Here is a 17,137-nt window from a genome sequence, read left to right as displayed (position 1 = left end):
AGAGATTCCAGTCCCAGCTGAGCTGCTGGTCCTGCTACTGCTGGCCCAGGAGGACTCCCAGCCTCCAACTCTCCTGGGATCCCAGCAGGGCTTCCACCTCCTGATTCCTGCCGCCAGGGCTCTCTGGTCCAGGAACATCCATGGTCTGACAGCACCACGAATGTTGCCAGACAGAGTGTCCCAGTTAAGAAAGGTTCAACCTGTACAAATTTGTAGTTTAGACATGGCTTTCATCAAAAAATTCTACACAAAGTCACCATCTTTAACACAGTGGCTGAGTGCATGTTATTTTCTACTGTGGTTGTGTTATTTGATTATGAAAACTTGAATGGTTATCATATCCACCAGTTTTCTTTAGTTTGTTAGCAAAATCATAATCCAATACTGTTTTTAACTTCTAACATCCTATACTACTAGTGGCTGTTACTAAGAATAGTTAATAAAATGCTATACAATTAAATTGAACCATCAAGTCCTTACCTATAGTTAAGCAATCAAAATTCAAAGAAACTATCTTTCTTTGAAAGATGGAAATTATCAAAAAATTATCTTTCTTACATGGACACAATGGAACTATGCAGATTTACACCAACCTCTGAGTCTGGAGGAAAGAAAAAAAAAACCACAACAGGCTTGGAAAACAGGACTTCTGAGGAAAGGATAAGTGTATGAGGTATAATCTAGCTACAGAAACAACCACTGACAACCAATCATTAGCTATTTTAAATGGGGAGACGTATTAAGTATTCTCAGGTGACAATGAGGCTAGAATCTGAAGCAATGGGAAGAAGCTGTGGCTGACATTTCTTTAAATTGAAAAGGAAAAAAAATGATTAACAAGGCTATTATCAAAACAAATTGCAAAAAGATGTGAGGTAACTTACACCTGTTGTCTCTTTGGACTCTGGTTTACTTTCTTTATTTGTATCTTGGGATTTGGAAGCTGATTTTGTAGCAAACATTCCCATGATCCCTTTGGGCGGAGGGGAGGGATGCTTAGCAGTTGATGAGGCATGACCATTGATTGTAGGCCCATTGACAGCATGTGTGTCATTTGGTGTCTGGGAATCAGCCTGTACAGAAGTATGAACTTGAGAAACTTCAGCTGACGTCCTGGGGACTGCAGCAGTGCACTGAATGGCACTAAACCTGGTTGATGGAGTGAAAAATTTAATTAGCACTTTAACGTCTTATTTTCCACCTCAATTTCCTTCCTAGTAGTGTCTTACTTTCCTGATTTTATATTATACTGTTATGGGGAAAAGAAGCAATTTAATTCAGGCATGGACTACAAAGGAAAGCTAACACAGAGTTAGAATGGGAGAGACGTCACACTGAAACAATCATCTGAATATGTCAGCAGGGGGCCGAAGCATGAAAATACAAAACAACTGATCAAATTTCATTGAGGAAAAAAAACTTGTCATTGCAGAGTGGGAAAAAAGGAGGGAAACTAGCCCTATTTTATTCCTAAATTGGTTACATTTATATTACTAGTAAATTGGTGCTTAAGCTTTCCACATACATGCAATAATTTGTAAATATAAAAACTAACATACACTAACCAACAATACCCTCACTTACGTAGTTTAAGATTGTGACAGGACATGCCCCGTCCACACAAAACCTTACACACATGAAAATAAAACTACACTACAGCAGGGATCAATACTCTGAGATCAATCCATCAATTCAATTTAGCGGGTGTAGTGAAGACCCACCAAATCAATCACAAAGTACCCTGAAGTTGAGTCCTGTAATCTATCCCAAAAGAAGAGTAAGATAAGTCCCCTGCTTGCAGTAATTTGACCTAAGGTGTGTCACGTAGCTGGAGTTGTATACCTTTCAACTTTCTGCTGTAGTGTAGACATAAGCTAAGAAGGGAAAAGACATGTGCTTTCCTTTCCATCTTCATTTTGCCTCCAATAGTAACAGTAACACACTCCATCACCCCATAAAGCTTTCACTGCCCTCTTCAGACACACATAAGTAACACATACCCCAACTTCATCAATTTCACACCAAAATGGAAAAATTTAACAGTGAACTTTCATTCATTCACATTTATTGTATCAATGGATCAGTATATCTGAATGTCAAATATTCCATATGTCTGGGAAATTAATCTTCCTAACACTGGAGAGGTGACTTAAGGTTTTGCATCTGTACTACACCTTAATGAGAAGTAGTGTGATTACTTCACATAAAACCCGTTACCTGCTGATTTCAATGGCCTTTGGATCAGGACCAAAATTCACACAAATTTTTTTAATGTTGAAGTCCACCTGCAAGATTTTCTGCTTTTTGTGTTTGCACATTAAAACCCAATAGCTGACTACTATATTAATTCAATTTTCAAAAAGAGGAAGCAGTCTAAATTTACTCTAATTAGGCCACAAATTAACAAGCTACAATGATAATATGGAGAAGAATCTCTTATTCCCCTGTCATATCCAACCAGTTCAGCTGCATTTTTTAAATTCAGTTGGAAAACTCAGCACCAAGATGTCTCAAATTCAAAAACACAGGTTTTAGAGAATTATTTTAAAGTTCTATGGACTAAACCCTAGGAATTTTTAAATCAGAAACATGGATTTACATCAAAATAGATTTCACTGCAGAGGGTGCCCAAAGACACATTAAAATCAAATTGTGGTAAATACGGACAAAATTTGCACATTTTAATTAGATCACAATTACATAATTTCTACCATTTGCTATGGAGCTTACTAGCATCCACTTAGGAAAAACACCTCTCCCCAACTCACAGCTACAGGGCTGGGGTAGCAAACATTCTCTCGTAGGCATTTGCAAGGCAGTACATATCTATTTTAGGATTTGTACTGTTGCCCATCACCTTGGTAGCTGAGTGCCTTGCACATAAAATAGACTAGTCATACCAAGTCCCTAACAGATTTCATGGAGCTATGGAAATTAAATTCACTCTAATTTGCCCAAATGTACAAAGAAAAAAGTGCACAACAGGTGTTTGTATTTATGCATCTCTGTTTTACAATGGAGATAGTAATTCTACAGGAGGCTCAAAGGTGGAGTCACTATCTTACAGTTGTTTGGGGGCCTATTTAGTTACTTGGGGGGCCTCAATCTAGTCCCTTGTGGACAAATGTCGACTTGACAGAAATCACCTCCGCAGTTGGTATTACTTGGCCCCTTGCTATCAGTCTGACAGAGGAAAAAGAATTAAGCAGCCCTGGACACAGAATTCCCCTCAATTCAGGGATGATCCCTTTCCCAGTTAGGTATGGGGATAGCTTGCCCTGCCTCTGCCCGCCTCTGTCTGTTCTGTACATAAAATAGATAATTTCCAGGGCACCTTTCAGGGGAGGCAGCATGCTCCAGCAGACAGAGCACAGAACTGGGAGTTGAGACCAGGGTTCTAGCTGTGACTTTGCCATTGGTTTTATGAAACACTGAGTTCTACTGAGGAAGAATGCTACATAAATGCAATTCCAACAACTGTAAAGGGATCCTAGACGAACATTCATACAATAGCAATGCTTAACTCACTTGCTGCAGTTCTGCAGGTTTGACTTGATGATATCATAGTCCGTGTTGTAGAGGGGCCCACTATCCTTCAGCATGGCTTTCTGAATGCTGTAGACATGCACACTAGCAATTGTGGATAGCTTAGACTTCATTGCTAAAAATCAACAAGACAGCCCTTTGTTAGCACTGCCAGCCTCAATTAAAGATGGAGGAAAGGCTGGGCAGGATTCCATTAGATACCAGGGTTTTAACTTTGAGATATTAAGAACTCAGAATGCTAACACCAATTTTGTAACCCAGTGACACCCACTGACTGAGAATTCAAGCTACCACAAGCACATCAAACCTATTCTCTGCTCTGCATTGGATTCTCAGAATACTGAGCAAATTTCAAAGTCTCGATCCTAATCTTCCAGGTGTTTCATGGCCTAGAGCCAGGATACCTCAGAGATTGCCTAAAGCTTTGGGTTGAAGGCTGTGATTGATAACACTCTTCCTGCACAATGGAATTTTCTCTTGAAAAGGTAAAATTTACCTGCACAGGAGAGAGAGCTGCCATGCGGATAAGTCCTAAACTGTGGAATGAACTACCACAAGAATTATGGACCATCACAATCTCAATATTTTCCACTCCAAATGCAAGGCATATTTTTGATCTGCCTTCTCTAATATGGATCTATTATAGGAGTGAGTGTATATGTTTCTGTGGCCTATGATGTGAAGAACATCAGAATACATAATCACAATGGTCCCTTCTGTCTTTTTAAGTCTATGAGTTTATATTACATTTAGTTAGTTATAGTTAAATATAAACTCATAGCAACATGTGCCTAAGAGACAACTACAGAAAAAAAACATTAAAACAATACATGCCACAATTCTCTCCCTGGAGAGATGATAAGAACAAAAAAAAACAACCACATGGCAATGTTAATCACATTGCTTAATGTACTACAAGAAAGTGTTCAGATATTATTATAAGGAGCACGGTACAAGAATGGAATAGTTATGAAAAATCCATGTTAGACTCATTACATTTTGGTTTTCAATAGCAAAATGACAAGAGCCTGACTATTGAAGCTGGAACGTTAGTACTGAGGCATTTGCAGACTCAACTGAACAACATAAATATTGGTATATTATCTGATGCCAAAGTCATCAGATGGAAATTATTAATGATCTGTAGCCTGAGATCCATCAGCTCTGACAACCAGGGTTAGGCTCGGACGGTTGGATGAAAGACCAACCACGAATAGCCTCAGCTGCTTCAAGAAACATTGTTAGCAGTTTAGTAAGTAGCACTTCCCGTTCAGTATTGAATCAACCATCTCCATATGGGACTATGGGACAACATAATGCAGAGATGTCCTACAGATGAGACTAAGATGTTCATGGATAATGAAGATCCCCACTTTAATTCCCAGAACGTAAGGCTGTTGGCCCCAGTGTTCTGATTCTGCCTTAGCTTCCCTTGTAGTTTCACAGTTCAATTCAGTATTCTTCCCTTGCCATCCTAAAATGTTACAAGGTGTTGCTGCTCACAGGTCCAGCAGTACTGATGCATTCCAGCTGAGAGTAGCAGCCTCAGGAACGGGTGAAGTGATCCCTATAAATAAAAGAAGTGCTATCTAAAAATCAGTTACTAAGCTAAAAGTTTGTGAAGTTTTGCTGATGGGTGCTCGGGTTTTAAACGTTCTGGGAAAAATCTAATGAAGGAGTATACACCTGAATGCAACAATTTGATTAAAATACCTGCAGATTGCATGTATAGATGGTTTTAAGCTTTGTTAACATTGTTCCTTCAGAGAAAAAAAGTTACAAAAGCATAATTTCCAAAAATCACCTACCTTCCAGTTTATCCTCTCTCACTACTGCAACCTTGTGGCACTGTAAAGAAATGATAATTTATCACAGAGACAACCCAAGATCTTGAAATTTAAATAAAACAAAGAAATGGTGTATGGATATTTAAAGCAGCTTTATAGTAGCACAAAACTTGATTATGGCTCTCTCAGAATAGTCTTTTGGGGCCTTGTGCACCTACTTTTGTGGAGCAATATCCCCCGAATCAGTACAACATTGGAGAAATACCCAATCTGCAACCTCTGGCAGCAGCAGATGAGGCAATAATGGAACATTTGCCTAAATACATTAGAATAAGGACAAGTGTGCAGCATGGTAGGTGTGCACAAGCGAATGTAGCTGCACAAATGTGATGCACTGACCCAGCTTAGCTGTAATCATTTATGATGACTAACAGGTTACAGTTAACATGGTTAGTGCAGACAAAGTCTCACACAATGAGAAATCGACCATTCATCCCTTAGCTACAGACACACATCCAGGGAACCGTGCTCCATAATATGCCTGTAATTCCTGATTTGAGATCGACTGAGGACAAATCTGTGTAAGAGCCAGGTAACATTGTTGTGTACAGCTGGATTACCATGTTTAAAAGATTGCAATCCATGCAAAGAATATCAGAATTCATGGATCTGACAACATTCAATAATTGTGTGTTCATTCAATATTCACAAACAGGCAGATGAAATGGGAGCAAATAGAGGGAAAAGTCTAAGAACCGAGAATAGGAAAAGCAGCAATCAGAGCCATCCCCTAAGAGATAGTGAGCAGTGTGATAACTGTAAAGGGAACATGTAGTGAATAAATTAAGGTACTATAAAAAGATACCCATGAGGAGTTTTAATTTCCATCTCTCCACTCAGTTCTTGCAGTGTTAAATATATAGTCCTGCAGCAGCCCCTACTGAGAGGAGTCAGTACTGCAAGATCATCAGGAACTCTCAAAATTATGAAACAAGGTTCAATCAAAAATGAATGACACAAGCTCTCCACAAACTCTCCTCCACATTAAATGACCTTGTGTCAGATAAAGCCTCATCTATTCCGAAATCAGTCACCTCTTAAGACCAAGCCTTTTATTTCAGTTCTGCAGGTCCTGTCTGGGCTTCTCTCAAAACTTCTTATTTTCCCCAACACACAGTAATTACCAAATGCTGCTCCTAAGTTTAAAAAAAAAAAAAGACAGACGTATGTAGCACTTTAAAGACTAACAAGATGGTTTATTAGGTGATGAGCTTTCGTGGGCCAGACCCCCTTCCTCAGATCAATATGTGGTATCAATATGGTATCACATATTGATCTGAGGAAGTGGGTCTGGCCCACGAAAGCTCATCACCTAATAAACCATCTTGATAGTCTTTAAAGTGCTACATACTTCTGTCTTTTGTTTCAGCTAGACCAGACTAACATGACTGCATCTCTATCACTGCTCCTAAGTAAGGATGTTAAGAAGTGGGTAATTGACTAATCATTTGTAACAATTTGTATTGACGATACGATTAGTCGATAAGGGCCTCACTGCAGCTTTGCAGTTTAAATGTAGGAGGAGCCAGGTGCACAGGCAGAGCCACAGCGGGGGTAGATCCAGGTCCCAGACCACCAAGCCTCTGCATTTTAAATGTAGTAAGAGCCACCCATCTCTTACTACATTTAAAATGCAGAGCCACAGTGGGGGTAGATGCAGGACACAGCTGAGCAGTCCCAGCTTGCACCAGGTCCCAGACTGCTGTGCCTCTGCCTCCCCTGCACTCCTTCCCCACAGCATGGAGATGGTAGTGAAGGGAACCAGCTTTTAAGCTGGTTCCCCCTAACACCGACTTCACCCCCCACCTCCTGCTTCACCCCCCACCTCCACCTTCCTGCCTCTGATTCAGAAGCAGCAAGGGGGAGAAAAGCAAGTAGTCGAGTAGTGACTCAACAACCCGATAAAACTACTCGACTAGTCACTTTAGGATTAGGGATGTAAAAGTGACTAGACGCGTCCTCCGCTGCGAGAAAAGCTGCTCCACGTCTCCCTGGTCTGCTGGAGGAGGGGGGGAGGGGCCCAGCTACTGCATTTTCTTCATTTGGACTAGCTTATTAGAAATTTAAAAAGAAGCAAAGCATGTTTTACTCTTACAATTTATGGACAAAATCATGGGGTAAAGATGAGATCTAACAATTCTAAAAACATGAAAGACATGGGATCAGATCTGCACATATTTAGGCATCTAAAATAGGATTTCCAAAATCTTCTATGCAATTTAGGGATCTAACCCCCTTTAGTTTGAATGGGGGTTAGGCACTTACCCTGCTGAGGTGCCTAGTGGTATTCACTATCTACATAAGGTGCTTAAGTACTTTTGCAAATCTGGCCCCTGGTGGCCAGACACAACTCTGCAATTCACTAGCTACAGTTAATAATTCCTTTTTAAAATACATATTAACTAGTTTTAAATGCAAAGCAGGTCTTGATAAGCTTACTATTTCTTTCTAATGTATACAGCTCATTTAAGATAAAGTTATCTAGCCAGTTAAAAAACAAATTTAAAACACTGACTTAGTAAATTTTAACTGAATTCTAATTTCCATCCTAATGCAGCATGACAGAAATAATGTTTTTTGTAATCATGTGCATTTTTCACCATTTTCTAATGTGAATCTGAATAAATGAATGTTGAGCTATATAACTGGTTAAAGGAAGGTGTACAGAGTGCGATATCCCAATTAGCAAATATCAAAAATACCAAGGTTAGCGTTAAGCCTACGTTTAATTGCAAGTCAACCTTTTTTTATCATTACCAACCAGCCAATGAAAATTATTCCTTTTTTAGGGAAACAGGTAAAGTACAAATGCAAAATAAGATTAAATTCATTATAAATCAACCCACTCTCATATCTACAGTGGTTCTCTCTGCTCCATCACTTAGGTCTTCTCTTACTTTCAAAAGCGACGAGGAGTCCACAGGTGCCACAGGACTCCTCGTCGCTTTTGCAGATTCAGACTAACACGGCTACCCCTCTGATACTCTTACTTTCAAGACCCTCATAATCCTACCTTCCTTCCTTTTTAACTCTTGTATCATTCCATATTGTTCCCCACCCCTTTCTGTTGTGCCACAGATGCCAGCTGTTGGTATATAAGCCTGTCACTTAGCCTGGGATAGAATTTTGGGTATGATTGTTTATACTTGTATATCTTTACTAATACGTGTGAACAAAGACACTTTATGTTGCTTCTGCCTAACCAGATGGTGTTTATGGCACAAAGAAGAGAAAAGGAAGAGAGTTAAAATGTTGAGGGAGTATAGTGTAGGGATGTAAAATTCCATTTAATTAGTTAACCAGTTAAACTTTAGGCTTAATTGGTTAATAGATTAAAGGGGGAATGAGACACATCTGGGCTGGAGTGTCCCCCACTGCTGTGGACAAGAGCTGCTCTGGCCAACTGGTCAGAGCAGCCCCTGCCTGAGGTGGGGAGAGAAGAGCACAGACAGGGGCTCCTCCAGACAACCGGAGCAGCCTCTGCCTGCAGTGGGCCCCTATGGGGCTGGAGCAGGCCCTTAGCCATAGAGAGCTGCTCCAGCCCCTACCAGTTAACTGGAATTAGTAAGCCTCACCCATTACGGGAAAGGCTTACGGGTTAACCATTCACATCCCTAGTATGGCGGGTGTTTAATGTAAGTGCATACACCTGAAAAATGCTTTGACACTGATTTCAAAGCAAGGTCAAGCAACCGGCAAGAGGGGCAAAGGGACAAGAGACACTAAAAAGCCAGAGAAAAGGTGACCTTGGTGAAATATACTAATTATATATATATATATATATATATATATATACATACACACACACACACACACACACACACACACACACACACACACATACTTTCATTCCTTATCCCTCCCATAGGGTTCAAAAGAGGTGGTACCAAAGCCCCCAAAGTCACAATGCTCCAAAATGGAAGATAACCATAAATTGTAAGGAGTGGGACCCTACAGATAGAATTATGCCTGCTAAGAAAGAGAAGGGGGAACAAGGAAGCTCTGCTGCATACAGCGCTATGGATATGCTTGCTTGATTAAACCCAATAAACACTGCATTGCCTGCACTTTGGACAATGGTTTTCTGTTTGTGTGTGACAAGAATCAGGGAAAAGCCCAAACACCAGCCCCTGACACATCATTTGCCCACTGCTTCTCTGAAAACAGTCTGCATGCTGCTCTCTTCCATATCACACCTTAACTTGCCCTTCCTGTGATGGACCACAAGTCTAGTACCTTCTCCACATTCAAATCCTTCCTGAAGGGCCAATTCTATGACAGCATCCGTATGTTATATTATCAAAGTATTATCAAAACATGGCCAATAAAACTCCTTCTGCAGTCTGTCATTTTGTCTAGCAGATTGCAATCTCTTTGGACAGAGACTTCACCTTCTTTTATGGTCGTACAGGACCGAGGGCACCACCAGAAACAAATAATAGTAAAAGCAGTAATAGAGTGTTTGTGCCAAAGATTACAGAAGGCAGGACACAGTGAAACGACGAGTTCACATGCATACACAATTGAGGGAGTCGAGTACTTACAGTGTGTCCATTCTGAATGAGATTTCCTGCCACTAAATAGGTGACATGCAGCTGAGCTCCTGAATTTTCCTTTCGCTTCCTTTCTACATAGTCATACAGCATCCTATACAACAAAGAAACCAATGTTAACCACCTAGAATGGAAAGACCCCTTCACCTACCCCTTCATCTACCACTTCACAGCAATTTGTGTGACAATAATAGTAAAATGTTCTCAATTCACTAAATATGTTTATTTTTTCTAAAGAGCTCTGTGTAGCTCAAAAATTTGTCTCACCAACAGAAGAAGTTGGTCTAATACAATAAAAAACATTACCTCACCCCCTTTGACTCTCTAAGGGTATGTCTGCACTACAAAGTTATTTCTAAATATCTTATTTCGAAATAGTTAATTTGAAATAAGTTATTTCGGAATAACACGTCTACACGCAAAATGCATTTTGAAATAGCGTATTGCTATTTGGAAATAGCGCGTCCACATTGAGTGGACTATGAATCGCATTTAAGGATGGCCGGAATCAGGTCCGGCAGGGCATTAGGTCCGGAGTTACTTTGCGTGACTGCTGCCTGAGGCTATCCGAGGCCTGTGCTTAAAAGAATCTCTCCCCCCCCCCCCCCCCCGACAGCCGGTTCTCAAGTTTCCCTGCTTGCTTGCCTACCTCAATGAGGGACAACAAAGCATTTTGTCTCTGCATACTCTGGTTGCCCTCACTCGGGACACCACAGCACTCTGCAACATGGAGCCAGAGCTGCCCCTGGGCACTCTGGTGCTTCTCATGGATGCATTGCTGCGAGCCTGGCTGCACTTTCTGCAGGCTGCCATCTGGGAGGTCCATCAAGGGGCTATCAATATCCAGGAGGCCCTGCGGGAGAGCTTCCACCCTGAGGCGCACTAAGAGCCTCCCTGGTCTGCCACACTGGGGGCTTGTGCCTCATTTCTCCCTCACGTCCTTCCACTTACCCCTCCCTAACCACCCTTCCTGATGTCAAATAAAATACACATATTTTCATGTACACAAACTCTCTTTATTCAACAAAACTGGGGGGGGGGGGATGAAACTCTGGTGAGACTGGGGAAAGGAAGCAGGAGAGGGGAGAAGAGAGGGTGGGAGAGGGAAGGGGGAAACCTGGGAGGAGGGAGCTGGAAGGGGGAAGCAAGGAGAAGAACGGGAAGGGGAAGCTCAGGGCTGGGGGTCTCACCGGACCAACTTGATTTTCATGCGAACCTGCTCCTGGGTTTGCATGTGATCTTTGGTGGCCAGGCTGGCAGATCTCCGCACTAGAGGGAGGAACGTGGCCGTCTATGGCAGGATATCATGGACGTTGGGGGCATCCCCCCCAAACCTGAATAAGGTCCATGATCACCACCCTGGACCAGAAAGGCACCCGCTTTTTCCGGATCCTGGCAGGCTCCTGGGAGCTGACAAACTGCTCCTGGGGAGCGGTGGAGGGCTGGCGGCCAGTGGCTTGCTGGCTCATGTTTTGGGGCCACTGGGTCAGGGGCAGTGACTGTTGGCTCTGGGCTGGCAGGCTTGGAGCTGGCACAGGCACCGTGGCCAGAGTCAACCCCTCTAAGGGCTCCAGGGAGGGAGAGGAGTGTTCTTGGCTGAGGCTGGAGTGGCCACCAGGACACTCTGGGAAGGCTGGAGGCCCCCTATTTCAAAATAAGTGTCTACGCAGCACTTATTTCGAAATAGCTATTTCAAATTTGGCATTATTCCTCGTGGAATGAGGTTTACCAAATTCGAAATAAGTGCTCCGCTATTTCGAAATAGCAGTTTGGCTGTGTAAACATACCCTAATATCCTTGGACTGACATGGCTACCATGCTCCATTGTTCTAATCTGACGTTTATACCATGCTTACAATTAGAATATAAGGGCTACATTCACAAAAATACACACATTGAACTACCAGTTCCTATTTTGTTTGTCCTCATCTCACATCTCAAAAATGGGTTTAGACAAATTTGCGTATGTGCACCACGTGTATACCGCAATTCATTGTATTAATGGGATACTTGTATGGATTCCATCACTTTGGTATCCATACTATAGTACTGAAATATCTCCCAGTTATGTTTTATCTAACTAGTGCCTCTTCACCTGAATCTTCCTTCCTCATCCCAAGGAGAACTTTTTCATTCACTCTAAAATGTAGCCCAGCTCTCAGAACCCAGACCAGCTAAATACACTAACAGGGTCCTCCATCCACCCTCAAGACCCTTTTCATCCCAAATTAGGAGAGGGTCTCTCTGTCATTTCTTGGCCCTCTCCCTCCAGTTGGAAGCAGAAACCTGGACCCTCACTGGCTCCTTGCAGCCTAGCTTTAGAAGTTGATGTACAATTCATTTCCCAACAAACTTCCTACAGAAATCATTTGGCTTCTGTAAGAACTGAACCAATTATTGAAATGGGCAATTATGTATTTCAAGGAATGGAAATTACTTTCATCTTTTCACAGTCCTAAAAATGAAATGCAAAGAGCTATGTTACTACAATATTAAGGATGCAAACTTACATTATAAAAATTTACAACCAAAAGGTTCTGATAGCAAAGTTAACATATTAATGTTGCAAATATATAGCTTTGATTATTATGGAGGCTGTTAAGAGTAAACATATAGTAAAGTGTGCATTTAACCCCTTGGCCAGTCATTGCAAATATTTATTTGTAATATGGGTCAGTTATAATTGTTGTCAGTAGCTTTCTTTATTCCTATCTATAATACAGAGGATCAACTATCCTGAGATTAGTTATGTCTCTTGCATCTGCACGTGTAAAGTGTTTTGAGATCTTTCCAGCAAAAGAGGCTCTTTCTAAAGCAAGACTTGCTTAAGTGAAGCACGAATAAAGTGTGCTGAATACACAGGACTTTATATCTTTCTATAAAAGATTGGATTTAATTTTGTAATCAAAACCACCAACTAATTAGGCATCATACTCTGAAAACCTCTACCATGTATATTGGCCAAACCGGACAGATTTTGCAATAGATAAATAGATACAAATCAAACACCAAGAATGCTATCTATCTATCTAAAATGTTTTATGTAGGGGAACATTTTAACCTCTCTGTACATTCAATCATGGATTTAAAAGTATCCATTCTTCAACAAAGGAATTATACCACCCGATTACAGAGGGAGACTGCTGAATTGGAATTCATTTACAAAGTCAACACTATCAACTCGGGCTTGAATAAAGATATTAACTGGATAACAAAGGCAATTTCCCCACTTTTGATATTTGCATTTACACATCAAAAGCTATGAATGGGACACATCCAGCCTGACTCAACTGGAGCCATTATTACTGGTCCTACAATTGACAGGTAACTGCTTTTTCTGTTATATATGCTCTGGATTCTGTAATTTCCACTCCAACTCATCTGATAAAATTGCTTTTACCCACGAAAGCTCATGATATATTTGTTGGTCTCTATGGTGCCACAGGACTGTTTGTTGTTTTTACAAATACTCACTGTTTAGCCTGGTTGACATGAACTCCCAGAGTAAAGCTCAGCCATTTGTACGTCACCTGCAACAGAAAGAAATAATTGCTCGGGTCAGAGATTCTCGATCTGAGTTCATGACACAAAAAAGCCCATCCAGCTTTTGAGGAGACTAAGAAATGGAGAAGAAGCAATTTGCCTAAGTGTATTGTACCATGCTGAACTCACTATTAATACTTAATAACTATTTGGTACGTTACCTCTACCTAAGAGAGGCATATTTGTGAATGCTGGTTTGAAAGTGTACAAATAGCTCTGATAAATCCAATGACTTTCAGAAATCAACATATGACATTATCGAGTTGAAGTTTCCAAAGGAGAGACTAAAACAAGCTCCAACATATAACTGTGAAAAGTGGCTGCTGTTCACGCAACATTATCATTAAGGACATGTCAAGGGTGTGGTGGAGTCACCATAACTGGCACTTTAAATCAAGACTGGATGTTGAAAACAAAAAATATAAGCTTTAGTTCTAACAGGAATAATTGGAGGGGGGGGCATTCTAGGGCCTGAGTTATACATGAGATCAGATTGGATCACAATTGTCTTCTCTCGCCTTGGGCTCTGTGTCAAAGATTGCCATGGCAATCTTTGGAGACAATCCAATGGAGGGCAACCAAAATAATTAGGGGGCTGGAGCATATGACCTATGAGGAGAGGCTGAGGGATTTGGGCTTATTTAGTCTGCAGAGGAGAAAAGTGAGGAGGGATTTGACAGCAGCCTTCAACTCCCTGAAGGGATGAGGGGGGAGTTCCAAAGAGGATGGAGAGAGGCTGTTCCCAGTAGTGAATGGGATGGCAGAACAAGGAGCAATGGTCTCAAGTTATAGTGGGAGAGGTCTAGGTTGTATATTAGGGAAAACTGTTTCATTAGGAGGATGGTGAAGCACTGGAATGGGTTACCAAGGGAGGTGGTGGAATCTCCATCCCTAGAGGTTTTTAAGTCCTGGCTTGACAAAGCCCTGGCTGGGATGATTTAGTTGGGGTTTGTCCTGCTTTAGGCAGGGAGCTGGACTCAATGTCCTCCTCAGGACTCCTCCAGCCCTGGGATTCTATGGCTCTCTTTGCGTCTCACAGGGCACGTGGCAAACTCCAATTATGTTACAGGTGCTGCAGCATAGTCTGGCAACTTCTTGGGTTCTGTTCCTATCCCTGCCACTGAACTGTTAGGTGTGGATTTCCCCTCCCACCCTGACTAGTCAGACTAATGTACACAGGGCAAAGCCTGTCACTTAGTGTTGATGTACATCTCTTTTTATATAGGTTTAATGTAATTTAACAGTTTAGAAGCTTAAGTTTACCTAAATAAGCCATATGTTATGTAATCCCCTTCATATGGGTATAACTGCACCAGTTTCAATACATACATTTCTAATTCGTATGTGCAGACAAACCCTTACTGTGTTTCTCTATAGTGCCTACAATAACAGGGCTTAAGTATTTCCGTAATACAATCGGTCCATCCATGGCTATTACTAGGAGCTGTGCGCTCATGCAGCCACGCAGGAGAAATTCTGCTCTTCCTCATTGCCTGCCCCAGCCCAGCACCGCACCCAACAACTCCTTGCCCATCACCACCGCAGCCCCAGCCCCCCGTCACCACCCCCCAACTCCCCAGCCCCCCATGCTGCCCGTCACCTCCCCCCAATTCCCCAGGCCCCCATGCTGCCCGTCACCTCCCCCCAATTCCCCAGGCCCCCATGCTGCCCGCCCCCCCATGCAGCCCGTCACCATCCCCAACTCCCCAGCCCCCCGTTACTACCCCCCAACTGCCCAGCCCCCCATGCAGCCCATCACCACCCCCCAGCTCCTCTGCCCCCCATGCAGCCCGTCACCACCCCCCAGCCCTCTGCCCCCCGTCACCACCCCCCAACTCCCCTGCCCCCCATGCTGCCCGTCACCACCCCCAGCTCCTCTGCCCCCCATGCAGCCCGTCACCACCCCCCAACTCCCCAGCCCCCCGTCACCACCCCCAACTCCCCTGCCCCCCATGCTGCCCGTCACCACCCCCAACTCCCCAGCCCCCCGTCACCACCCCCCAGCCCTCTGCCCCCCTCTCCCCCCCCCCATGCTGCCCGTCACCACCCCCCAGCTCCTCTGCCCCCCATGCTCCCCAGCCCCCCGTCACCACCCCCCATGCTGCCCGTCACCACCCCCAACTCCCCAGCCCCCCGTCACCACCCCCCAACTCCCCATCCCTTCCCGCCCACCCTCATCCCCTCCCGTTCCTCCTGCCCCAGCTTCCGGAATCCCGGCCCCGCTCCCCTCCCAGCCCGCCGCTCACGATGCGGTTCTGGTCGGTGACGAACTCGTCGATGTTCTCCAGGTACAGCTCGTCCTCCATGGTGCCGGTGCCGGGGCCGCGGCCGAGCCGCTTCCCGCGCGGATCAGCGCCAGAGACCGCAGGGCCCCGCCGCCTCCATAGCAACCCCCGGGGGCGTGCTACGGCAGCCGCGAGGGGACAGAACACGCCGCGCGCTCCGTCCCCGCCCCCTGTGCAGTAACTGGCCCCGCCCCCGGCCCTGCTGCTGGGCCAGAGTCGCGTTTTGCGCGCAGCTTGGAACCCGCCCGAGTCGAACCTCCCTGAGCCCGTCCCAGTGACCAGCCCTGACCTCCCCCCCACAGTGCTCCCAGCCAGAGCCCCCCCCGCCCTGAGCCCCCTAGTGCTCCCAAAACAGAGCCCCCCGTCCTAAGCCTCCCTCCCTGCCCTGAGTTCCCCTAGTGCTCTGAGCACCCCAATCACCCTCTCTCTGAGCCTCCCCCCAGTGCTCCCAGACAGAACCCCACCCCGGGAGTCCTCAGTCCTCCTCACCCAGTGACTGTCTCTGAGCCCCCCATCACTCCCAGCACATAGCCCCCACAGAGAAGCGAGCCCCTCTTGCCCAAGCCCACAGTGACCCCAGTAGGATTACCACATTTGAACTTTCAAAAAAGAGGACACCCCGAAGCAAGAGTGTATCAGTATCTACCAACCCACATTGTATTAATGTGTTATAGTTTCAGGGGTGTCCTCTTTTTGGAAAATTCAAATATGGTAACCCTAGACCCCAGCCCTGTGCCTCCCTGGCCTAAGACCCCAATGACTCCAAGCCTACATCCCCCTGGCCTGAGGCCCCAATGACTGCTGCTCTAAACCCCCAGTGAGTCCAGGACAGAGTCCCCCAGCTCCAGGGTTCCCTTCTCTGAGCCACTCCTCCAACTCAATCTCCTTTGGCCACCTCTTCCAAATGTTTGTTACCATTCGCTATCATAACTGGATATCTACATAAATGTCTGCTTCCTTCTTAAATCTTATTAAATTGGTCTCAATCCTTTCTTGTGGCAATGGGTTCCACGGTCTAATTAGATTTGTGACAAAGTATTTCCTTTAAGCAGTTTTGAATTTCCCACATTTTAAATGTCACTGTGTTTGGATGTTATGAGACAGAACAGAAGTTCCCCATCTCCCTTCTCCAAACCATGTATTACTTTATATATTTGTAGCATGACCCCTTTACTTGTCGCCTTCTAAAGTACCCATCCCAATGTTTTCTGCTTCTCTGTAGCAGAATGTTTCCAGGCCTTTAGTCATGCTCATCACCTGTCCCTGAACCCCCTCTAACTCTGTAGCATCCTTTCTGAGAGGGGGTCACCAATACAGCTCATGGTGTCCAGATAAAGCTGCACTATTGCTTTAAATAAAGGCA

General features: G+C 44.0%; 1 protein-coding gene across 3 annotated transcripts in view; it reads right to left on the bottom strand.

Moving 5' to 3' along the window:
* POLD3 (DNA polymerase delta 3, accessory subunit) overlaps positions 1-15,913 on the bottom strand; it is a 38,098-nt gene extending 22,185 nt beyond the window's left edge. For 2 of the 3 annotated variants that reach the window (XM_075919599.2, XM_075919600.2), the window contains exons 1-6: positions 15,736-15,913; positions 13,421-13,476; positions 9,938-10,040; positions 5,355-5,394; positions 3,529-3,661; positions 885-1,149 (exon numbers count right to left, since the gene is read on the bottom strand). In XM_075919599.2, coding sequence (XP_075775714.2) covers positions 885-1,149; positions 3,529-3,661; positions 5,355-5,394; positions 9,938-10,040; positions 13,421-13,476; positions 15,736-15,795 — 657 coding nt within the window. In that variant the 5' untranslated portion in view covers positions 15,796-15,913. Of the gene's footprint in view, positions 1-884; positions 1,150-3,528; positions 3,662-5,049; positions 5,114-5,354; positions 5,395-9,937; positions 10,041-13,420; positions 13,477-15,735 lie in introns of those variants that run through there. The other variant, XM_025186943.3, reaches the window with a different exon arrangement.
* Positions 15,914-17,137: the final 1,224 nt, after the last annotated feature.

The sequence above is a fragment of the Pelodiscus sinensis genome, chromosome 1 (genome assembly GCF_052426305.1).
Source record: "Pelodiscus sinensis isolate ZL-2025 chromosome 1, ASM5242630v1, whole genome shotgun sequence".
Taxonomy (NCBI): Eukaryota; Metazoa; Chordata; order Testudines; family Trionychidae; genus Pelodiscus; species Pelodiscus sinensis.
The sequence above is the reverse complement of the archived record's forward strand: the minus strand, read 5'-3'. Positions and strand labels throughout refer to the sequence as shown.